Source organism: Syngnathus scovelli, chromosome 4, assembly GCF_024217435.2.
Source record: "Syngnathus scovelli strain Florida chromosome 4, RoL_Ssco_1.2, whole genome shotgun sequence".
Classification (NCBI taxonomy): domain Eukaryota; kingdom Metazoa; phylum Chordata; class Actinopteri; order Syngnathiformes; family Syngnathidae; genus Syngnathus; species Syngnathus scovelli.
The window spans coordinates 18,532,275-18,557,246 of record NC_090850.1 but is presented as its reverse complement, the minus strand read 5'-3'; the positions used below and the strand labels follow the sequence as shown (position 1 = coordinate 18,557,246).

The 24,972-nt window shown below is 41.5% G+C and overlaps 1 protein-coding gene across 2 annotated transcripts in view; it reads right to left on the bottom strand.

Moving 5' to 3' along the window:
- The window catches only part of insyn1 (inhibitory synaptic factor 1), a 50,276-nt gene extending 26,415 nt beyond the window's left edge, over positions 1–23,861 (bottom strand). Inside the window, exons 1-2 of one of the 2 annotated variants that reach the window (XM_049717341.2) lie at positions 23,224–23,861; positions 21,445–22,874 (exon numbers count right to left, since the gene is read on the bottom strand). In XM_049717341.2, the coding sequence (XP_049573298.1) occupies positions 21,445–21,588 (144 nt within the window). In that variant the 5' untranslated portion in view covers positions 21,589–22,874; positions 23,224–23,861. Of the gene's footprint in view, positions 1–21,444; positions 22,875–23,030; positions 23,176–23,223 lie in introns of those variants that run through there. The other variant, XM_049717342.1, reaches the window with a different exon arrangement.
- Between the last annotated feature and the right edge of the window lie 1,111 nt (positions 23,862–24,972).

The following is a 24,972-nucleotide window of genomic DNA, read 5'->3' as shown; positions in this document are numbered from 1 at the left end:
TGAATTCTTGTGTACAGTTTCGCCATTGGCCATTTAATGATCGGACGACTCATGCTTTATTGTCATTGTGTTTTAACTTAACCAGACTTTGCTAGATTTGACGGTTCTTTGGCAACTAAGGAGAATGGCAGATGCAATATCATAATTTGCTCATTAAAGGTGGTTTACTCCTAAAATATGTCCTCCACACATCTGAAATGATGGCTGTGACCCTGGAGCAACATGAATATCTGAGTAATTTGAAGCAAGGCTTTCAGGTCATTCATGGATTTAGTATTAGTAAAGATTGCAACTTGTGAAAATGTGGTTAAGTAAAGGAGGACTTACTATGTCAGGTTTTTAATTTTTACCTCACAGATACTATTTGAACATCACCCCGTTTGACACGTCACTGCGTTAATTAACTCATTCACTGCCAGCCCAGTTAAAATGGATCCTTGAAGTCTATAGCCGTCAATGGCAGTGAATGAGTTAATGACACATCCCCTAATGAACACACCAATTTAGCCAACTTCTGGAAAAGGTAATGCAGAGTTGACGTGTGTTATTAAACTCCCATTCAACACAGTTCACAAGGAAATGAAGCTCTGCACAGATGGAATCCAACCCCCCTTTGTTTTTGTTTTTTTGAAGAATCAAAGTGGACCATAATAATGAAAACTTAGCTGTGCATACGAATCAGTGTGGCACATGACAGCGAGAGAGAGAGGCAAAGAATGAGCGTCCCGATCCGAGAAAAGGCTTTTAATAGGTTTTCATTTATGTAACACATGTCCAGAAATATATTCACGGGCTCTGGGATTTTTCCACGTTACAACATTTGAATAATGGGCATAAGAAGCGTAAATGTCACCCCCATAGAGCTATTCTTTTTCACAGTGAGAAAAGCCTCAATAACTAAGCATTGGTATATTGAGGCAGGCCGAAAATATGGACTTTGTAATGTAAAAATGTGAATGAAGAAGGGACATAATGCATGATGGAGGATTCTGGCTGTGACTGACAGCCTACATTATAGGTGGTGGCCCAATTTTTTTATTTGTATGTTAATTTGGGGATTTTTTTAATTAAGGGAAATGTATTTTATACGATGTAAATTAAATAATAATTTATTATTAAAAACATATTTTAGTAAATGTATACGGTATTCACGGCAAATGTTTCATTTCAAATGTGGATATACAAATGCATAAATGCTTGTTAAAGAATGATAAAAAAAGTGCTTTTTGAAACAGAGAGCAATTTGTTTGGTATTAATTATTGTGATGGGCTACCATTTGGCTAACACATTTGTTTGGATGTTATAATATACATACAGTACATGATACAATGTAAAACTAAACATTAAAATAACTAAACAATTGTGTGTTGATTATTTCCATTTATTTATATATATTTTTCCCCATAACTATGAAGTACATATTTACTAAAAATACCTAATACAAAAAAGATTATACAAAAATTGACAATTAAATTTGACTTCTTTCAGCTCTCTTTGGGCGAGCAAAACCTGCTTTCTAGCAATATACGTTTTACATTGTGACCTGAAACATTACGAAAACTGACAGCCCATTTCATGATGCCTCCGTTTAGACTATCGTTGTAATCGACTCCAACCTGGACAAAAACGTTTTCTTTTTTTTTTTTTTTTTATTGATACAAATGACTCTGCAAAGCAATATTGGCACCGGACAGATGAATGCGGCCTTTCGTTGGGGTAACATTTAACAACGCGAATGACTCCATGCAGATGGACAGACTGGGCTCAGTCGTGAACCCTTGCGTATATACGGTTTGGCGAGCGGGACCGCTCCCGTCAGTCCCCCCTACACAAACGCCAAAGTGACAGGTGGTAAATAGCTAGACGCGCTTCTGGACCGCCGTGCGTCTGCTATCGACTCTCAGCTATAAAGAATGACAAGGATGAACCGTCGACCCCGTGGCTCGCTCACCCCGAAGAAAAGTGCACTTCCCTCCGGGCACTCTACACTCAGGGGTCTTCGGCCCCTGAAAAACATGGCTCGTCTGCTGGCCCGCAGATAAGTCCTCTCTTTCCTTCTGTTGCTTTATTTCCTCCCCCGTTGAGGAGCACGTAGTCCAGCCCAAATGAGCGGAAAAGTCGTCTAGTCTGACCCGCTGGGACGATATTAAGCACTGCCGTTACGAATCGGCGTTGCGAAAATAATTAGATTAGACACTGTGGAGTTAAGGTAGGTTTTGGTTTAGACACAGAACACACAAATAATTTCTATTAAAGTTACAAGAAAATGTTGCATTTTACAACATGGTCAGAATGATAGGGAAAAATTAAACATCAATTCTGGGAAGTGCGCAATATAGAGAATTTTGTGGCTACTATCCCCACTGGAACCTATCCCCAGGTACTTTTTTTGGTGTGCTATTTTGAAAAATGCCCTAAAGCTGGTATCTCATCGAGCAGCTAATGCTTGAGGACCAAACACGGAAACCCTGAGCTCTTAGGCGCTGTGATGTCATTTTCAGTTGAGAGCAAGTGGCAGTACAAAACAAAATGGCCGCCTGCTAAAATGGACAAAAAATGGGTGGATTTTGCTTCTTAATCTAGATCCCGCAAACGTAATATTAATCAGAACACCATTTGTAGACTAGCAAAGAACATATATGTATATATTTTTAAACTTCTTTTTCCCTTTAAGTTTTGCATTCAGGTTCAACGAAAACTAAATTCTCCATAAATTGCCCTGCGATTGGCTGCTACCAATCCGGGGTGCACAAAGTCAGATGGGATAGGCTTCAGCTCACTGCGAGTCTAACGAGGACAAAGTGCCGTACAGTAGAAAATGGCTAGATGGATGACCAGATGTGTATTTACTGCCTCACAAAAGCCGTTTTTGAATGTCATCGTCAAACTGAGTTCATACCCCACCTTATCCTATTTGCGATTATGCTGACTAAAGCAGCCCCCTCTCTCAAACCTGACAGTGAATGACCGGGGTAGCTTCACCCTCGCCTGCCTCTCAAAGTCATGACAGTGTGCAGAGCATTCCATCACGCTGGCCTCTTTGCCGACGCCAAAAAAGAAAAGCTGATTCAAGGACACGTGATTGTGGCAACTTTGAGAAGCAATCTGGAGGTCAACGGTCCGGCGACAAACAACTCGGTTGACTCCCTTTTTCTCATCCATGTCGGTGGCAACAAAGCCAAACAAGGACGTAGCGGATAAATCGTCACGTTCGCCTCGTGGCAAGTCAGATGTACTCAGAATTTGTAATAGAGCCAAAACTGCAACCTGGCCCACTGTGATTTATGCTGGCGGGCCAGAGTACAGAAAGGAGCTCAGTCCGGGTCATTGTAGTCATGATAAACTTGTGAGTCTCGGGTCGATACACACTGTAGCACTTATTTCCTTTCATCAGGCTACTTTTTTTTTAATATTGATCAGTACATTACTCACTGACCCCTGCAACTTAAACTTTCTCTCGCTCGTATAATGATTTCATTTTTGAATTTCTTTACGGTGTTCCTTTTCTACTTTTCAACCACCGATAGAAATTTGCACTGAACAAACATAACAATGCAGTCATGTATTTAAAGAACAAAAATTATTTTTGTCGTAATTCCCCTTAACGTCATTAAATCGTGATCATGTGTTTCAATTTCAAAAACGCTTAGATTGAGATGCGTCTGCGTCTCGCCCTGACTGCCTGCGATTCCTTTGTCTTTTAATATAGTGCACTCCTCACAGTTATTGTCTGCACCTTAATGTTGCATGCACAGCGGTTGAAATAGAGGCACATAAAACGAGCTGCTAAGAGGCCGGCGGTTATTCGTCAGCTGCGAGCAATTTTCGGCCCTCCATCAAATCCATTTTTTAATGCCTGTACATTCATCTGACGAGAGGAACAACTTGACGCGGACCTCCCACATGCATTCGCTTGGGTCCGTGCTCAGCCCTAAACAAGTAGCCATTAATCGTGGATGTGATTTGCCCACAGACACTATTATATATCAAACACCGTATTTATGCATAGAATGGCCAGAAATAATTTAGAGGCTTTTTTTTTTAAAGGGGAGGACTTTATGTGTAATGCATTGCAATGAACTTTGAAGCAATATTAAACGATGTCAAGAGAAAGCGAAGTTTAAAACAACAAAAATGGAAACTGACTATGATGGAGAAACGCAGCAAAAAGGCAAGCATGAGCAGAACAAAGACAACACTGGAATGCTAATTGACATCAGATAGACGTAACTTAAAATTGTATTTAAGCATGTGGAGAGAGCTGGTCGACAACATGCAGTAAGACTGCACACTTTATTTCGTTTGCGTGACAGTTGGTTGCTACATTCTGCTGTTTTGGCTAGCAACAGCACACATAAGTATACTCCACAAATAGTCATACTGTGAAAATTTATTGTAAATATGCCAACTATTATAGAGAAGGGCAGTGACACGGTAAGATAAGAGGCAGAGTGGGTGCATATATCATAAGAGGCTATTTTGGTGCTGCTGCTTTGTTTAGCAACCAGTGTTTATCTTCATCATGTCTGTGTATGAAAATAATCATTTTTGGGAGGTGTCTAATTCAGAAAGGTGCTTCATTTTCCAACCTTTGTGAGTAAAGACTAAACGGTGACCCGTCAAGGTCATTTGGATAAAAATGATTGGCACAATGTTGGTCAAGACAGTCCAATGCAATTACTGACATTGCAAATGTGCTCATAAGTGGAATGTTTTTTCCCACCCTGCTCTTTGCATAATTTTATTCTAGATTCATTTTTCTCCACACTAATCAGAACCCGCTGAACATACTGTAGATTGCTGCAATCCACATCAACCTTGAGTGCCATCCTCGGTTAATATCCTTGGGAAGACCAAACGAAAAAAAAAGTCCAATTACATTTTTCACTAGTGCGGCCCTTGCGGTATAATCTATTTTGCATACACATCTTGAGCCTTAATTTTGTGACCATGAAGTGCACAGGTGATGAGGGGGGGGTATATTAATCACCAAACATTTTGTTGACACTGACTGTCCTCATCTGCTCTTTGCTTCAAGTCATAATAATAATTATCCTGCCTTTCATCCCCCCCCCCAACATCCCTTGCATTAGATGCTGTATTTTCCAATGACTGATGCTAAGTGCACATGCTGCGCTGTGGCCAAAGAGCTAAAAAAGGGGAAACAAATGAGGCGGAGGAAGCTTTAGTGAGACGGTTTTTACTGCAAATAATCAAAATGGATGCTTTAACAATGCAATAGGCCAGCGGTTTGGAAACCTTTTACACCAAGGAGCACCTAAAAAATACTTAGCTCTCCAAGAGCCACCATTATGAGCAACATTAAAACACAGTAGTAGGCCAATCCAAAAAGCGTTATTGCAAAGCACTCTGACATTAAGCAAATGTATTGTAATTAGTTATTAAACACAACAGAACTACTTTAGGTGATTCTTTTGCAAACCACTAGAGGAACCACACTTTGACGAGTGTTCTCCACGCTATCGATGGCTTGTCTATTGTCGATATCAAACTTTTTCTCCTTTCCTCAACCATCTTCAAAGTGACAACCATCTTCAAAATGACATCATCATGAATTAAGGAACTTAGATACTGGTTATGAATGCCTCCAACCAGCTACTTCCGCCCCAGTGATGTGTGAAATGAGTGTAGTTATTTCAAAATAAACGTGATTCAATAAACTACCATAGGAGGAAATTAGGCAATGTCAATGTAACCTTGTGAGGATTTATTATGCTTTCAAATTTATACACACGTTGATGACAGACTTCTGAGTGCATTAAGGGAGCAGCTCTGAATTTAAGTGTCAGCGATGATGCACTGACATCACCATTTCTACACTTTTATTGCATTGCGGCAATATTTGCTCATTAAAAGACAAATAAAGAATGACAGGTGACACTTTCACTCGTGACTCCTGACTGGCTGCGAAAAGAGACATTTGTCACGCTCTTGCTGTGAAGCTTACTCCTTCATCTGATTGGCCACTAATGGATTTGACACTCTGAGCCTTCACCAAGGACTCGCAGAGTGTCATTTATTTTTCAAGTTTTTATTGCCTCTTTCCTGTATGGATTTGCGAAGCAATCCATATAGTGTGTCAAATGTGTGCACCTATAAACTGAACCAATCAATCACAAGCACTATTGAATGTAGTCCCTCTACCAAGATGACAATAAAAAGTAGTTTGGGGTATGGCTGAATGAACATGCCATAGAATTAAGTGAAATGTTGGCAGTATAGAATGTGAGAGTTTAAAATGAGACAATACTGCTCAAATCAGTTTGTTCGATGAAAATTTCACAACTTGTGTTGTTTACTGTTTGTATTAGGAATGGCTCAAAGGGCAACATGCTAACAGTAGGCATGGTAATATGAGAATGGGAAGCGAACGCTCTGAACGACGCTGGAAAGGTTTGAATGGGTCAACGAATAGATACTAGAAACTGTACAATATCTGCATTAAATTGGGAATGTCGACTTGGAAAACGTGAAATATTGAAAATTGGGGAAGGTGAAACAGTTCTGTAGGTTGACGCTGGAGAGGTTTGAACTTGGGAAACTTGAAAATTAGGGCATTTAGAAAATGTGAAAATGACTTTACAATATGTTTCAAATGACCTCAGCATTTTAAAAGTGGAAAGATTTGAAGTATAATTGACTGGAAAATATCTGCATTCATTTCAATAGGATTTTCTTTATGGACAATGTGGAATTGTGGAAAAACATATATATTAGGGGTGCTCAAAAAAATCCTAAATGGGCTGAGTAATTCAACAGTTTAAGTTTTAGAAGGGCAAAAATGTGACATAATGATAATAAGATGCATTTAGTGCAGAACATTCTCATCCACATTTACCCAACAAGGTGTCAATAAAGCATCGGATCGACTGTGATCATTTACCGTTTGAAATGTCATTGTGTCTGCAGCTGGCAAGGAGATGATACTCTTCCCTCCAAAGCCTCCTGTGATTTCATTTGCAGGAGTAAAGAGCGGAAATTGCCACGCTGTGACAATGCAGTTCTAGCCACATGTGGCCCGTTAGCACATACAGTGTGTACATTGCCATAACCGAGTGAGGAAATGTACGTAAACGCAGCTAGGCAAGCATGATGTTTGCCTATGAGTCACTTGTCGTGCCATGTTTGAATTAACATCTGCAAACATTAAGCAATGTACATAAATGACAAGAATCATGAAAACAACATTCAAATCAAAGTGAAAGTTTAAAAAAAATAGCACTATAGATGCTATAATTTGCATTTCTTGGCTGACAGTTATTTTTCCCTGTGGTGCCTATTCGAAGTGAGCCATTTATTTAATCAAGTAGATGATACACTTTTGTTTCCCAAGTGGGAAAAAGGTAGCCATGTTTTTTTATTATAATTGTGGTATTAAATATTCAGATGAAATAAAATTTTAGCATTGTCGATACCAGACGTTCAAAATAAATCAAAGCCACGGGGGTCCTGATTATTACTAATAAGCATTTGTGTTACTATTACACTCGTGAAAGCTCGTGGATAAACACGCACAAATCCAAGTTTAGTATTATTACAACTCACATCCAAAACAAGTGGAGGAAAAACTAAAATATGAATTCAATAATACAGGAGCATGATGATTAGCCTTGAACTATCACAAACACCCTGCTTGGATATTCAGCCTTAAAGGCTCCTAACGGAGGCAAGTAATGAATGACATTTAAATGTTAAATAAATCTCTGTCTTATTGGCATTAATTAGGCGGATTAGAGGCAAATATCAGGAGGAGAATCCAATGTTTTTGGCATTTCCAGAGGTCTCGCAAATCATAGTGAGGTGCATTAGTCCTGCATTAGCCCATTACTCCTGACACACGAGCGTAATCTCTTCAGTCACAATAATGGGATAATTGCAAATTTGACACCCCGAATAACTGTCCCCGTGTTTGCCAGGGCGCATAAATGCTGCGGCTTGCACTATTTGATGCATTTTGTGAGCTGCCGCAATAACGCTGGCCTAAAAGAAAGAAAATCTATTGGGCTAGTTTATTTAGTCGTTCCAAAAAAGCTCAACCCATTCTGAGTATAACAAGTACTCTTCACACTGGTGTAGCGTAAACGTGTGGGGTCATCTGTTTAACTCAACTAGTGACCCCTATATTAGAGGGAAATCTTACAATAATAAACAATGTGACAGGCGGATACGACGTTAAACTGGAGTTTAATACTAAATCAAAAGGACTATTACCAACAAACAGCTCAGATTTGTGGCGGAAAGATCTCGGCAAGTCTCCACAATTAATCTGAGAGGCTGTTTACACAATATGGTGCTGCTGTTTTGGTTAGCAAATGAGTTCAAACAAGCTCCGCAGTTGACTATTCACAAATGGTGGCCTGTGGACATTTGTAAACTCACATATATTTGTGGTTTTTATTTGTACGAATATTGTAGAGCGGTCAAATGAAAGGTTGAATTATCGGGTGCTGCTGTTTTGGTTAGCAACAAGTTCAAAGGAGCTTTGTCGTTACCTACTCATTATTTGCAGATAGTGTTCTGCTTCTATTCCTATTTTGGATATTGGGGGAGACAACATTTGTTAGACGGTAGTCCACAATCGCATCTGTTGCTGTGGAATTCTCACCGGCTCTGTTCAGAGAGAAGAGCTACTGAGAAGAGCTACTGAGCTGCTTTGACTGGCGGCGACTTAAGTCGGCTTTAAACTCTCCTGCAGTGGCATAGCCCGCCCACCCGCAGATCTTCCGGGCTGCAGTCCTCTACGATATTACCAACACCAGTCTCACCTGATTGCCCTGCGCCGGATTTACGCCATTCACAAAAATAGAGCCCCCAGTGTGAATAAGTGCTTTTATGACATAATTAAAGGTTCCTGCCATTTTTATTTCTGATGGGAGAGGGAGATGTTTACGCGCGTGGTGAGTGACAGCGACTGATTGCGGACCTTGCATTGATTTGAAGGGCGACTATTTAGTTAAACAAGTATGGATGTAGTTGACTGGCTTGTCTTGGAAAACTTTTCTATATACTCTGAGATGCAAAAGGAGGCTCCTTTATCGGCGCAGCTGAATGCATGGATGTTGTACACAAGCACATTTGATGAGCTGATTCACTCCCGTTGTTTGAATTAAGAAGTGAATTCTTTTGCTGAGAGCATCTGTCACAAATTGATACTTTACAGCGGCCTCAATAACACCGCAGCTGCTCTGATATCTGCTTGCAAAATACGTCATTGAGAAGCTTTGAAATACTGTTAGCCTTGGCTTCTACATCTCTGTTATTCAGAATAAAACAAAGCCCCAATAGCCTTTCAAACTACTTAAACAAATAATAAAGCTGCCCTCGCATCACTTGAATATGAACAAATGCTCAGTTTTAATTGCCATTTTCCTTTTTTTTCCTGATCTCCAACACAATCAATAAGCTGAGACATAATGAAGATCGCCGAAACTGAGCAGATGTGCCAAAATTGATTGTGCTTGAAAATAAAAAAAGATTTTTCCGTGGTAATTTGTCTTTTTGTTTGTGTTGATTTTCTACTAAAGTATACTGGGGGGGGGGGGGGGGGGGTTCTAGGGGATTCATTACCAGAGAGAAGGCTTAATCCATACCCCTGACAACTTTTTAAAGAATCATTACGTATTCGCCTTTGCTGAGATAAGATCAGCGTTAATCATCCAACATGAAGTGATAGTCATCCTTCATGATAAACCTTGGCTTGACTTGAAAAACACAATTATTTTGGTTGTTTATCTCGATTTCCACCGATGCTTTTAAACATGAGTACGCTCCACAGCGTATAAACCAAAAGTACAAGTTTGAGGTGTGGAATTGGATGACTCACTCTGTTTTTCTCTTTTTTGGGGGGGTGGGGTTGCATTCTTTGATTTGAAGTGTGGCATTTTTATCAATGTGGCTAACACTGTGATTTTTCTCTTGAGGGGCTTTACTGTATACTTCAAGTGGATGACATGCATGTTGAGTAACTCAAGTGGAGTTAACACTAGAGGTCATTTTAGACATTCTGATGAGTTGTGAATTGCAATGCTGATTACTTAATGTTACATTGAATGTTGTAGTTGTAATGCATAGACTGCTGGAATATCTTTTGGGATTTTATACGTCTCCTTGTGTGCATTTTATGCATCTGCCAGTTAAACATCTCCTTTTTTCATAATGGGGTTGATTTATGATACACCACAAAGTAGAGCTAAAAATAAAAGATAGGACAAAAAAGCCTCCAGATGATCCCTCAGAATGAGAAAGATGAAAAATGGAGAAAGACAAAGCTTCCCCACTAGAGAGTCAGTGGGCCCCGCATTGCTCCGAGCGCAGCTCTGAAGACGGGAAACATCCCAAATCAGATCACATTTGTGTTTGTAATTGTACAAGCGACAATCCCACACCTGCCTCAAGTGTCTGACAGCGCCCAATGGAGACTCGACCATTCCTACATGTACAGTATACTTTGACACAATGTACAGTAACTATTCTCGGAGTGGCATTTTTCACACCGTTACCTTCCTGTTATGTAATGTACGTAACAAAGGGCTAATTTACCCAAAATTTCTCCGAGACATCTCAGAAATGCTAGCTAAAGTTCCGTACTTATAAGTGGTGGCTAAAACCATTATCTTGTTGAAGCCAAAAGGTAATCAGAGCTGTATTGTCACCACAGTGGGCTAGGGATATGTCAAATTAGCTAGTCATGGCTTTGTACAAGGTAAGCAGAGCTGCATTCAGTCACATTCTGACAACTGTCTAGTTTCAGCCAGACAGTGTGTGAAATGTGCGTATTATTCATCCTTGGGGTATTTCGACAAAAACATGTCATAGACATTTTAAGACCCCTAGGAACTGCTTTAATTGGTGCAAATTGGGATTCTTGAATGCTTTATAAAGATAATGCATTTCTGTAAGGCCTGATGAGTGCAGTTGAATATTCCAAAACTGGTTATTAAGCATTTACCTGTTTACACCATTATTGAAGAACACATATAGAAAGTAAGTACTTTTACTGTAAAGTGGCGCGGAACTTCCTATCTATAATGAGCCAATAAGCAAGATGAGCACTATTTTTTTTTTCCCCGAGTGTTTACCTCAGCAGAGGTCGAAAGCAGAGGCCTCATTACTGTCTCTGCTGAGTGCAGGGTTCCTGGAGGGAGGCCCAGTGGGTCTTACGAGCATGATGGGCTGGTCAATATGTTGGAGCCTCGCCCCAAAAGAAGCTCCGTGGCAGTCTCATAGGAATGCATCACACATTTACTTTCTGCACAGCTCTTCACATTAGTCAGCCATATAGTGTAGTTTCTGTTTATGGAGTTTCAAAAGAGTGATGATACTGCACACAAACATGCATGAACGCAGGCAAGCGAGTTGTATTTATATCTGCTTATCTACTTGTCGATCGCGTCACTGTGATGGATTTGCTCTCGAAAACATAAGCTGTGTCCATCCCCGAATCAATTCGCAATGAGGCACACGCCAGCCGTGGACATTGGATTCAAGGCTATTGTTAGGTTAAAGTGATCTGCTCTGAAATTGGGACAAGCATTTATTTATTTATTTATTTAAGTGGATAACTTTTTTTGAGGGGAAAAAGGAGGCATTTTTTGAGGTGTGGTTTTTTATGTAGACTGGAGTTTAATACGACGGTGTTAATTCAAGTGAATGTTTTTCGGAATGGAGAAAATTGAGGCTTTTATTTGTCATCAACATCTTATCAAATGGATTAGTCAATAAAAAACAATTTCAGAGGTTTGGCCTTTATTCTTCCCGGTGGATGAAGACTTCGTCAACATTTTTTTAAGTGGAACACAAAACGTCAAAGAACATCTAAAATAAAAAATAATTAAGTCTTTGATGTGTTTTGCTTGAAAAGCTGACATCATGAACGATAACAGTTCAAATGCTGCTAGTAACTTTAAAGGCTTGTCTTTCCAAAATTTGGGTGAATTTCCGAAACCTACGACCTTGGGGACATTCAACCTTGATTATTTTTGTACTTTTGTTGACACAAACACAGAGAAAAAGCACAACAAAAATAACTGTCTGAAGTAATGACTTCAACCACTAGTTTGAATTAAATCCCAAACAAAGCGTGTGATTCAGGGCTGACGAGATGGCAGGCTTGTTTTGTATTCAGCATGGAAAACATTTAAGGCTTAAGGTGCCTTGTTCTTGTTGTCTTTTTTTTTCTGCACAGAAAAGAGAACTGCGCTAGAGGCGTGACACCAAGCTTTAATTTAGGAATTTAATTTCCATACACAAAATGGGGTCAGGCGATGAGGAGCAAATTGACAAGACACAGCAGGCAGGTACTTGTCGTTTTTCTTCTCAAATGGCTTTTAATGAGAAGCAGCCCTTTGGCCCAGTTTTTGTGTTTTGGCTTGAAAAAAAGCACTTTGATCGGTGCGTTGCCCGTATTCCAGTGCCGACCGCCTCGCCGAGCGCTTGGAGGCCTGTAAGATCCTAACACCGCAAGACAAAACCAGAGAGCTACTCTCTAGAGATGTCAGCAAGTTAGAATGTGGGAAAAAAACACAGCCACGGCAAGCGTTAACAGTTGCTAACGGTGCTAACGCAGCACGTCCTCCTTAATTTCCAAAATCTCTTAAAATGTGAAACAGATATGCCCTACGATTGTCCGTTAGTCAGTCCAGGGTGTCACCGTCTATCGCACAAAGTCAGTTGGGAGAGGCTTGAGCTTACCCGTGATGCTACCGAGGACATACACATATTTTGTATATCTGTCAGAATATTTCCCATCATCGTAGAAGACCTCATTTCAGCCAGCATCAAAGTTGGAAACTTTTGGCATAACTTTTACTTGAAGGACAGTGGTAAGAGGAGTGTGTGAATAAGATCCCCCAGAGCTTTTCTTGGACTAGCAGCAGGATTAATGGTTAGCATGTCTGCCTAACAGTCAAGACGTGTTGGGTTTGAAAAAATAGCTATAGACGTGATTGTGAAGTGCAGCATACTGTGGTAGCGCTTAGGATGTCTTACAGTTACGAGATCTGAGTTTGAATCTTTGCATAGTTTGCATTTTCTCCCTATGCTTACATCAGTCTTCTCCTTCCTCTGGCTTCCTCCTAGTACGTTGCAAAAAGATTCAGTGAAGACCTGGAGAGTGAATTTGAGTGTAAATGGTAGTTTGTCTACATGTGCACTGTGATTGGATAAACAATGCGGCATTAGAAACAACATTTTGAGTAAGTTCTCCTGTTACGGGTTGAGTTTTAACAAATACAGCCCTCTCAGTTTAGCCTCCATCTCTAGAAGACACACTAACTTACCAGTTAGAAATATTTTACATGAACTAAACTTTTATTGGAACAGATTAGTGATAGACCACAGTACATTCAGGGTACAAAATCAGGTTACGTTGCCGCCGTAGGAACGAAAGCTAGCTACAGAACGATAATCCACGCTTCAAACGACCGCCTCAAAGAAGCTTGCAAGGCAATGTTTGACAGTGAGTGCATATGGCATCTAAGCATTTATATGCATGCAGTTAATGATCTCTGACCTATATCCTCTTGAATTTTAACGGGGGGAAAAAATGAACAGCACTCAAGTCACGGTACGTTCCATACTCGTGAGGGAATAAAGCTCCAGACCACGCTGCGGGGAGAAAAACAATTTCAGCTGCCTAAGTCCCATTCTCCCAGTCACTTGTTGTGAGAGCTGAATGTAAGCAGACTGTAAATTGATTTAGGTTTAGCCTTCAGTTCACGCTAAGAAAGTTAAGGTTTGTTTCTCTCTCGTAATAGGTGTGGACCCTTGACGATTCATTCTGCCTTGCAGCCATGGCTACAAATTGTCAGTTATAACCAAGAAACAAATTGCACAAGGCAAGATCGTGATTGGATAGCAATTTGTTGTTAGTTATTTGTTAGGATGAGTACACAAAAACTACAAAACCTTAAACGAAACTTGCCGAGGTGCAGGGGCTCATCCGGGTGCGGATAAAAGTGGAACTTTTTGCTGTTACAGTCTGCTTGCATTGGTGCCAATTGGGGTAGTGTTGTTGCAACAAACGCTTTGATCGATAAATTAACCAAGTTATCTGTCAATTTCCGAATACCTGTCTGTGAGGCACTTCAGATTTTTATGATATAGCAATAATTCCCATTTGAAAAACGAACACAATTATCCATAAAAATACCAACACAATTATCAGAATTAGCTTCAGATAAGTGTGACATATTTGACTGTTGGGTGAAGTGTGTACTCGTTTGATTCGTGTAATTCACCAGCTTGGAGATGAAGTGCTGTCTCTTCAAGCAAAAATGCCATCTATGTGTTTATTGTCTTTACGAGGCATGTGTAATCCAAAACTCACACGAGTTTTTTTTTTTTAGACCTTGAGATCAACATAGAGCAACAGACTCCTTTCCTCATCGTCATGGTAATGAAAGCCGTCCTCGCGGCTGCACACCCTGCAGTGGAGGGGATGGTGTGAGTAGAGACTCAAAAAATGTTGACGATTGTGTTATAAATCTTGCTGCTTGAGGTATTTGGACGAGTACGGGTCAAAGCCATGTTATCAAGACAACTGGGAACGCTGTTTAATGCTGAGAATGTGAGAATATATATCACACTAAAAGGAATTTTGTTATAATTAAGCAAACTGGGGATAGTGGGATAGCAATACATCACATATATAATATTGTAAAATTATGACTTTTTCGCCAAATGTAGTTTTGATTAACAAAATCTGGCTCATCACTAACTTTGGGGGGGGAAAGCAAACAGTATGCGTCACTAGGTAACCATACCCAGAAATCTTCTCAAGATGGCCAACTACATAGCGGGGCATTTTTTTTCCCCTATTGTCCTTATTAATAATGTTGAATATAGCCAAGAGAATATTTCTCAGAGTGAGTCAGTGTTTTCGGTTCTGTAATGCATATTGGGGGGGGGGGGGCAGACTGAGAGGGTTTGGAGGTTGAGAGGGAGAAGAAGGGTTCCCTGAAGAAAGTAAGTGGCTGTTTGATTTTTGTCTTCCCGGGGCTTTTTCTGGGTTCGGAACAAACTTGGTTTAGGGCCGAGTGTGTTCCTTTCAACAGGGAGCTGCTAAACGTGGAAACGTGTGGTAACTGGTGTCTCAAAAAAGAGGTGCTAGCGAGCTGGCTGGCTGGCTTGCTGGCAAACAGGGCGACTGATCCTGGGCCAGTTGTTTGAAACGGCGTCAATGCCGGGCTTCAAACAATGCCGGCATTTAACTGCTCGTGAAGCAGATCATTCGCAGATCAACTCATTTGATGAGCTACCATTTTTTTTACATTTATAATCTCTTAATTTCTGCTGCCAACAGGATCATATGCCATTCAGTTCAAATAAATACAAAATAAAAGCGGACACTCACTTTGGGTTAATGGAAATACATGTATTTTGTTTTGCAACATTCATTTCAAAAAGAAGACCTCGTCTCAACGGGGGATAAAACAAGCATTTCAATGTTTGCCAAAGTGGAGATAATGCAGAGCATTCATAGAATAGCTCATTTGATGAGGTAGCATTCTTTCATCGTCTCGTTGTGTATTGTTTAACTGATATTATTATAAACAAGAACGCAGTGACTGAGGAATTCTTATTCAATTGTTGTCAAATGTTGCTCACCACTGCAGTCAAACAGCAACGACAATAACAGAAAATGGCAAGGTCGAGTACATTTTCTGAAAGCTTCACGCAAATGTCTTGCAGTGCATGTGAGTTGTGAAGCAGTGAAAAAAGCTTAAACTGGATTATTTCACTGAGACAAATAAATGTGTTGGATTAGAATCTAAATCCGACACTGCTGTCGGATGACTAATAGGCTTTTAATTTTTTAGTTGAGAGAACTACTTTGTGCATTTCAAACAACAGTTTGTATTTTTTCACAGGTGCTTCGGAGGAAAACAAGATTGGAACATTAAAGGTATGAAATTGGTTGTGGGGGAAAAAAATCGGCATCAGCAAATCTCGGAATCAGCTGGTCAGGCTTTTTAACAATCAGAGATCGGCCGGAAAAAAATTAATCTGTGCACACTATAATATTACAAAATAAAATGAGCAACTTGTATTACTGTTACCATCTAAATGCACTATGATGTAATGCATTACTCCGAATAATGTTGGCAACCAATCCAGGTTTCCGCCATTCAGAATGGATAGATGAAAAAAAAAAAACACTTTTAAATAGGACCAAATTTGAAGTGGACTAGTGTTGTCAATTGTGATAAAGTGTGTTTGTACATTCTGGTTCTTCTGTACTGTAAAATTATAAAATTAAATAGATTTCTATAACATGGAGGGAGGGTAAAATTATAAGATTAAATACATTTCTATAACATGGAGGGAGGGTAACATGGCTGCAGCGCTGCCACTCGCAAATGAATAACTGTGGCTAGTTTTTGATTCACGACACACTTCCAAAGATTAATTAAATAATCTTCACCCAGCACGGTGGCCATTCTCATTAATAAAGCAGCAGGGTCTAACGTAATGACAACTATTGAGAAAACTAGCCTCAATCTATCCTGAGGCCTCCTGTCAGGGGGCAATGTCCTCCAACGTGCTGCATTCAGCCAGTGATAATTGCTCTTTCTTTATCGTCTTTTGACCTCATCTCATTTGGAGCTTTATTGTATTTGAGGAGTCCTGATTGCCTGCCCCGTGTTCATTTGTCTTGCGCCGAACACAGATGTGCTCCATCGAAAGCTTCTGCATAATGGCCGTCATAACAGTCCATCATCCCTTCTTCCTTCGCTACATTTTTTATTCTTTTTAAATGCTCCGTCTTGCATATCTTGACTATCTCACCCCCCCGACTCTGTGCTTTATTACATTATTTCAATTTGCCAGCCTGGACGTGTCCGATAAAGACAATTGTCTTCCATCGAATGCCATCTATTCTGCTGGAGTTAGTTTGAGCAAATATCTGAATGTCACCCAAACGTTCATAAAACGTTTCTTGTTTATCCTCTACCCAAGGTTGATGCCGCAACTCAATGAGTGATTCCTCCAGCGGAGTCGCCGTTCCTGCCACTGTGATTATTACAAATGGAGCGCTTTATCGTGGGGTATTACCGTCCAATGTCCTTCCTTTATGTCCTTCTCATTGGACTCGTCAAAAAGACCGTCATGCGATTCACGAGTAAGAGGGCGGCGTATGTCACCCAAATTGACTTTCAACGACAGCTGCGGCAGAAAAACTTTCACAAGGCGTGAGATTTACTTATATGGCAGCGAGGGGGACGTGACAACGCATTATAGTGAATATTAATGTCGTGCACAAAGTGCAAGAGTAGGCATATAGTTGTAAGAGCTTGACAGAGTTTAACCCCATCGATGGACCGCCACTGTGATCACCAGACCTTAGCCCGGGAGATTTCTAATTTTAAGTTTTAATAGTGAACAGCAAATGTCTGGAGTAATTTACACTCTCCACCTTAGAAGGTTTTATAAATGCCTAAAGATGCTAGAAGATGACGACAAAGCCCTACTTTTCTATTAGACAGGGCGACAGACTGTGCACACAATTACGAATAGCTCAGTTTTTCAGCATATAACTGATGATAGGTTGAAAATAGACAAGGCTGAAAATATTTTATTTTGAAAAGCGACCTGATTACTTCTGTCTACAACAGACCCTTGACATAAGTTATTTCAGTCATGTGACGCTAATATTAAATCCCAAACTCGCAAACGAAGTAAAACAAACAGACATATTTTGAAAGTTTTTTTGCGATGCCGAAAAGAGCCAGGGAGGATTCAACACGAGTGCCTATGCCCAAGAAGAGAAACAAAAGGTGTATTTCACAAATAATATCAGACGACCCACTTGAAATATGGATTCACGGTGACAGGTGATTACCTCGCACAAAGCCCAATTTGCGGCGAGTGGCTCTTCAATGAGTCAATGACGCCTTCAGAACTGGTACGTCAAAAAATAGGCGCCTTCATATTTGGTGGCCAACTGCATTGCTTAGGCCTAAAAAACCTTTCACTATTGCTAAAAAAATAAATATTGTAAGTAACACTGCACTAATTGTGAACATACACGGGCACAAAATATAACTGATACTGTAATATGAATTTTGGGCAATATCATTGAGCTCCAGTTCAACTTCCCAAGACTGACGTCTTATTTTTTTAAATTTTGCACGAGAATACCATCAATCAACAAACAATTCAACACAATCAACCAAATTCCTAATGGGACGTGGTTCCACACTAACTTTTGCAGAGTCGGCATTTCATTTTACATTTCACTCAGTAAATCTTTGGAAAACATGCTGATTGCCAAGAGTCTGAATTTAGTTTTCAACAACAATTTGATTCAATGGAAAGGATGAAATTATAGTTTACATTCTCCTGCCAATCACCTATTTTTGGTCTTTGTGAGGGCTGCTTTCTATTGTATTCTGTTCAGCAAGAGGCTATTATGTTATTGGCTTGTGTATACTGCCTTGATGCAGGATGGATGGATTTGGAAGTATTTGCCCCAGCCATACATTACATTGCTAAACCATCATATTCAAGTATTTGTATCAAGGGCTTGGAATGAAATGCATTATTTAATTTTCATCGTTGAAAACCGTTATAGCAAGAACGGAAATGTGGCACACTTCCCATCGACGGGCTACTGGGTTGCACCAATGATTAATGTTTCAGAGCAAATGAATCCATAGATTCATCATAAAATACAGCTTGTCAGAGAATTAAGCTCTATGGTTTGAACTTTGGAAAAGGAAATTACGGGGGCGCGCGTTTGGCAAAGGTAGTTTATTAATGAGCCTGATGAATCCTGGCAAACAAAAAAGCAAGATCCTCAACATGACCTCTTTTCAGACGATGAGGACAGCAACCCCCTAAAGGGAAAAGAATGGGGTGAGGTCAAGGTCTGGCTAAAAGGAAAATGATGAGATTAAAACTGCATCTTTGTCTCATATGAACCACAGTTATTTGTGGAGCAATGTCCTCGGATTAAGATTAGTTGTATTGTCATACAGACATGGCAGAGTGCCTTCACATGATTGACTAAACAAATAGACTTTTTGCACATATAAATATGATATTATGTTATTAAATGTTTTGTTTGTCTTTTCCACCATGGCAGACTGTGAGGTCTTATTATATGTAATGAAAAAAATTGCCTTTGTCCATGTTATGTTCAAAGTGAAATAAAAATGGCCTGGTCTTCAAATTCACTACAAGTCTAATGTACATTTGGAATTGCTTCTTAAATGTCCGCGGAACATTTTGATTTCTTAAAGTCAATGTGCAAAGGCTATTACAGCTACAAGTTGTAAAACTCCCTTAAAAATCGAAACCTTATATTTTCATTCATGTTGGGGCTCTGGCTAAATGGTTTGATTGAAGGCTGGAATAAGAAATGAGTGCACATTGATAAAACTCAAAATGGGCAAAGTATGTTATGCAGGCAGATTGATTAGCTGAATGGAATATTGATGTGGCTGAATTGAAGAGATTTTTTTTAATCATAATTTTTGCTGCGCGTGTTATTTTGAGCTTCTAAAATTGCCAGAAACATGAAAACAAAATAGGAAAGTGGAAAGGCCGGATTTCTACATTGTGTCATGTGATCTGGAATCATCTTTTGACTCCCAAGGTGATGAGCAGTCATTCCTGCTACCTCACCAAATTATTTATTTCACTGCATTCATGTGGCAATTCATCATTTAATTATTTGACGGTTGTTATCTATTATATTGTTCCCATCACGTGACCAAGAATGGGTGATTTTATGCAACATTAGCCATCCAGCATCGGAGTGGGACTTTGTATTTCCTCTACCAGTCTGCAATCACATGGTTGGTTAATTGCAAGATATTGATACTGATAACATGCCGGCTAATAGGTTGAAATTGCACTTGGTCAAGCAATGACGTAAACATAGTATTTAGCCAATTATAGCACAGTATAATGATTGAGCAATTGTGTGACAGTGGACCGTAAAGTCAAACTGATGTCCCCCAGCACGACGATAATAATCCATGCTGCTTCAAATCAAAATGTTCCTCAAACATACAACCAACAAACATGGTGATGCTTGTTATTAAGAAGGCAAAATCGGAAGCAGCAATAGTCTGTGAGACAATTAAATACCTCAAATTATTTTGATCTGTGACAAATTATTCACTCAGAATCTGGACACTGCTTCTCAGTTTCCGGTTGTATCGTTACGCTTGTTTGTATCCGCAAGCTCCCCGGGAGTCGAACAAACGCAGGTCATAAATGAAGCTTCAGAGAAAATGATACAATACGTGGTGATATTTTCCCTTCTACAAGCAGCTAATATGAAGCCCAGGTGTCAACGTGTGATTGAGCCATTTCTGCAAAGTTACGTTAGAGTCATCGTGCTCCCTTAATGGGCGTTGAGACGAGAATGGTAATAGGCGTCGGGGGCTGGCAGTGGCACAAGGCGCGTGTTTGTTCATAAATATCTCCGGCCGGCATTACTCCACTTGCCGTAGCACCATAATCGTCAATCACAGCCTCTCCGTCCCACTTTAGAAGGAGGCTCGCTGCGAGCCGTGCCCTTGCGCCTCTGAGTACATAAGAGGTAGGAGTCTGGAAGAAGGCGTGTAAAGGGATTGTGATGTGATGGCCGGCCAACTTGGAAACATCTATTTAAAACCTCCCCACCTTGTCTTTTGGACACAAAGATGCAGCTTTACAGTGTGTTTTAAAGCATGTTTCCCTTTCTTTGCTTCCCTGGAAACAGGTGGGAGGTTAATAAGTGGAAAGACACGAGATGGGTTTCTGGGAGCTTCCATTCATCTCTGTCTCCCCGGCTGCTGTTATCTCTCTCTTTAGAGGGAGCTGAACAAGACGAGCTCATAGCGGGGGGAAGATCCCGAAGAGATGACCGGAGCCATTGTGTGCTCTCGGACTTAGATTCTCAGATGCAAGACACATTTTTTTCCCTCTTTCAGCTACCGCGGTTATTGCAAAATTGCATAACGTGAGAAATGCTACACAATCTTTCTCTCCCTTTCAGACATCCTTGAGACGCCGCATTTGCAAAACGACAGGAATCTCGTTGATCCTGAACAAAATGCTTACATAACTGTTGCAGTGCTAAGTGTTGGATCTTATCTAAGCCTCTTTTTTATCGCAGTCAGGCTTTGCAGCATCTCATCGGGTCTTCGCACCAAGTTTACTCCCGCACCCCCCGACTTGAACACACAAGTAGTAATTGCCCTAGTCTTTGATGAAGGAGGCAAAGGCACACTCACTGCGGTACTAATCAACAATATCCTGCTCCACAACAAAAAAAAAGTCAGCTCTCGCGTTCAAATCTTAATCACAATCTCCACACTGTGAGGAGGAAGCTGCGCTTAATTAAATGAACTCTTCCTTGGTAGCACACCCACTCGGAAGCCACTCTCTCTCACAAAACCGAACGCGTGTGTGATTTTCAAGCTCACCTCCCGAAGTTCCTTGGCCACATCCTTGAGCTCTCTGAGAATTCCTTCCAGCTGGTCAATCACCATCTTCATGTGGCTGCGGATGCGTTCTCTCGGGCTGGGGGTCTCAGAGGTGTCCCGGGCCGGAGCTCTGCTGAGGGACATCCTTCACAAGGTGACGTGGGACCAGTGGCCAACAGGCTGAGGGCGTGGGGGAGCCGAGTCGGGGTCCATGTCTTTGGCTACTAGGAGCCTCAGTGCTACTGATCCGAACGGGGGCCCCGGTCGCGCAGGGAGACCTCAACATCTTAAAAGCACCTGGACGACCAAAACGCCTTTCCTCGCCCGCACAATCGGCACAGCGTCACTCTCTGGCAGCCATAGCGTCCGTCCAAAAACGGGTAGAAAGTGAACGCGGGAGAAGTCAAAGATGATAAATCCATGGAAAATAGAAGAGGCAAAAAAAACATGTGCCGAGGCTGGAATAAAAAAAAAAATCTTACATAATCACACTGAACCAACTCATCTCATGTGTCAGTGTGTACAACTCAAAATGGTTCTAGAGGAGATGCTATTTAAAACACTGTTCTATACTTGGGGAAGAGCTTTTCCCTCTTGTACTTGAAAAACATTGCAACATTATGTCATGCTGCCATTAAAAAAGTCGATACATACCCACTTTCCTAGAAATAGAAAAATACAAGTCTCAAAATTGCTGAGTTTATGGATTTTTATAAGGGATCTTACTGATGGTTATGGGGAAATCTTGGATATTCCTTTTCTTCCCAAATGATGAGAGACATCACGGTCAAAATAAACTTAAAATCCCAATTTCTTTGCAAGATGGCAAATTAATGACGTCTTTTAGTTGTTATCAAGAAGGTAGGTGGGCTGGTGAAGGTCTTTTCTTAGACCTAGAAAATCCAATCTCTCTTCCCAAAAGAAGGTTTTATTCCAGGTGGCGTAGGATCAGGTTGAATCAATTCCTAAGCCTACAAAATGTGACTCGTGGCATGAACTGGTAAAAAAAGCAAAGACAAAAAAATCATGGTCGATGAGACACAGTTACAGGGGACACTGAGGCAAAGGAGTAACTTCTTCTCGAGTCTGGGTGGCACTTGATGCCCACAGAAGTCCACCTGGGGTGTGCCTCCACCCCAACCAAAAAAAAAAGCAGATAGAGAAAAAGACTCTCCCCTATCTCCCTTGGTTGTTGCTAAGGGAACCGGGTCTGCCTCCCCTTGCCGTGATTGGGTAATTATTTTACTTCTCCGTGCTGCGTGTGGTTTCCTATGCGGACTCTTCTTTCAGAGAGCCAAGGAGCTCACCGCCATCCAACAGGATGAGATAAATCCAAGAAAAGATTCCCGGCGGAGCCCCGGAGAATGAGCAAGGGGACGCTCTTCCCGCCCCATCCTGGGTAACGGCGCTGCCACAACTGCACATGGCACCTGGACGGAAGGTGGCAAGGAAAGCAATCACTTACTCTCTCTCGGCACCTTCAACATGCGATAGAGTGAACGGGACGGAGAGTGTGAGGGATTAACTCGGAGCTGGTCTCAGAACGCACCACCGCCACACGCACGGACACACGCACACGGACTTACCTTTTTCGCGCATCACGTTACTGTTGCTGCGCCTGGAGCAAACTGTCCATGCACATCCTTGGCATTCATAGCCACAGACTACCTCGCTCTTCTTCTCTGTCTTCCACACTTTCTCAACCACACTCTCTCACCAGTAGAGATGTCCACACGTACACACAAACACGCACAGAGTTCCCTCCCTTCCCCTACTTACTGTCTTGACAGAGAGAAGCCTCTATCAGCAGGGGTCTTTCACTCTCAGGCTCATCAGTAAGAGGAAGATGAAGCTGTGTGGAGGACGGGCAAGAGGCACCAGAAAGAGCAATTGGCAGTCTTGGGAGAGCCCGAAGTGGTTGGAGAAGACGCCGCCGCCTCGGATCCTGTCAGCGCCGCTGCGAGCGTCAGTCCGATAACCGCGCTGCTGAAAACGAGCCACCAGTCATCCCCCGCTGGCGTTCGCCTGCCGTCGCCAGGCAGCCGACAGACGGGCAAAGCTGCGAAAAAGGGAAGCTGCGCGCAGATGACAGCTTCTCCTCGCTCGTCTATCCGCCTCGTCTCATCGCTCTGACCACCGAGCCCCCCGGACCCTCCTCCTCTCTCCTTCGCTCACTCTCTTTCACTCACTCTCTCTCTCTCTCTCGCTCTCCCCCGCCTTCTGTCACGCTTGCTCTTTCTACCGTCGCTCTGCCCCCTGCACCCGAGCCGTGTCCTCCCTGACTGCCGGATGAAGGCAAGCTGATGCCAGAGTTTATCATGTGGCTCAGACTCCTGCCAGCACCACTCGGCTCTCCGCTTCCACTCGGCGGAGGCGGAGTCTGGCGCCTTTAAAGGCGCAGCTCCTCCACCTTGGTTCTTCTACCTCGCTTCTCTTCTGCATCTTCTTCATCTGATGCTCCCGCGCTTGCAACTCGCCATGAAGTCACACCTCCTACCACGTGGTCACAAAGTGTAGGGTGTGTAAAATGATCATGTGCAAGGGAGGTTCATGTTTGATTACTTCATCTGGGAGACAGAAAACGTCCTCTTGGTTAGAAAGCACCAGGTTGGTGTTTGATAAAATAGATCCGGGGAAGTTTCACTCTACTGCGGCACTAAAGTTGTTTTGAGAACATAAGTTGAGTTTCATTGTGCTTTCAGCAGGAACTCACTTTTTCGCCTGAATTCTGCTGGTATCAACACATTACCTGCGTAGAGCGTGTTGTTTCTCCCTATGAGGTTTTCCTCCATACTGCCATGCGCAGTGGTATCAAGACACAACGTGCCCCAAATCACTGATATCCGAGGAAGGTTTGTGGAGGACCTTCTTGATTAGGAAGTTTTCACTGCACGGCTGCACCAGAGGTTGCTGTTGAAAATGTTTTTGTTTTTTTCAAACTGCAATTCAGAATAAGGAGGCGTGGGAATGCATGTGGCTCGCGCATCTGAATTGCTGACAAACAATTCAGGGTGTCTATTTGGACTGTGATTGACTGGTGACCAGTCCAGGCCGTATCCTACCTGTAGTCAGGATCGGCTCCAAGATCATAGGTGGTGACCCTCAAGGGGATTGAAAATGGATGGCTGGAACGCCCAATAATAACTTCTACAGCATATTGCTTTCCAACATTTTTCTTTGGTTTGTTTGTTAGATAACCAAGCAGAAGAGCTAGCGGGTCTGCGCATTCTTTAGCATAATTGGAAAAAGAGATTTGGGCTATGTGGATTTTCCATGCAGATTAATTTGGTGTGGTGTCCTAGAATCACAGATGTTATGCTGATGCTGTTAGGCTAATTGGAGAGAATTGAATATTTTGCAGTCAATCAAATCTCAATGTATATTTCAATGCACCCCCTCCCCCAGAAAATCTGAGTTACATACAGTGTGTGAATTGCATCAGTTGAAGACAATTTTTTTTTCTGCTTACGCAACAGCAGTGTAACATTGCAGATGGTGTAACGTGCCTCTTGAAGAAACAGGTGTCCT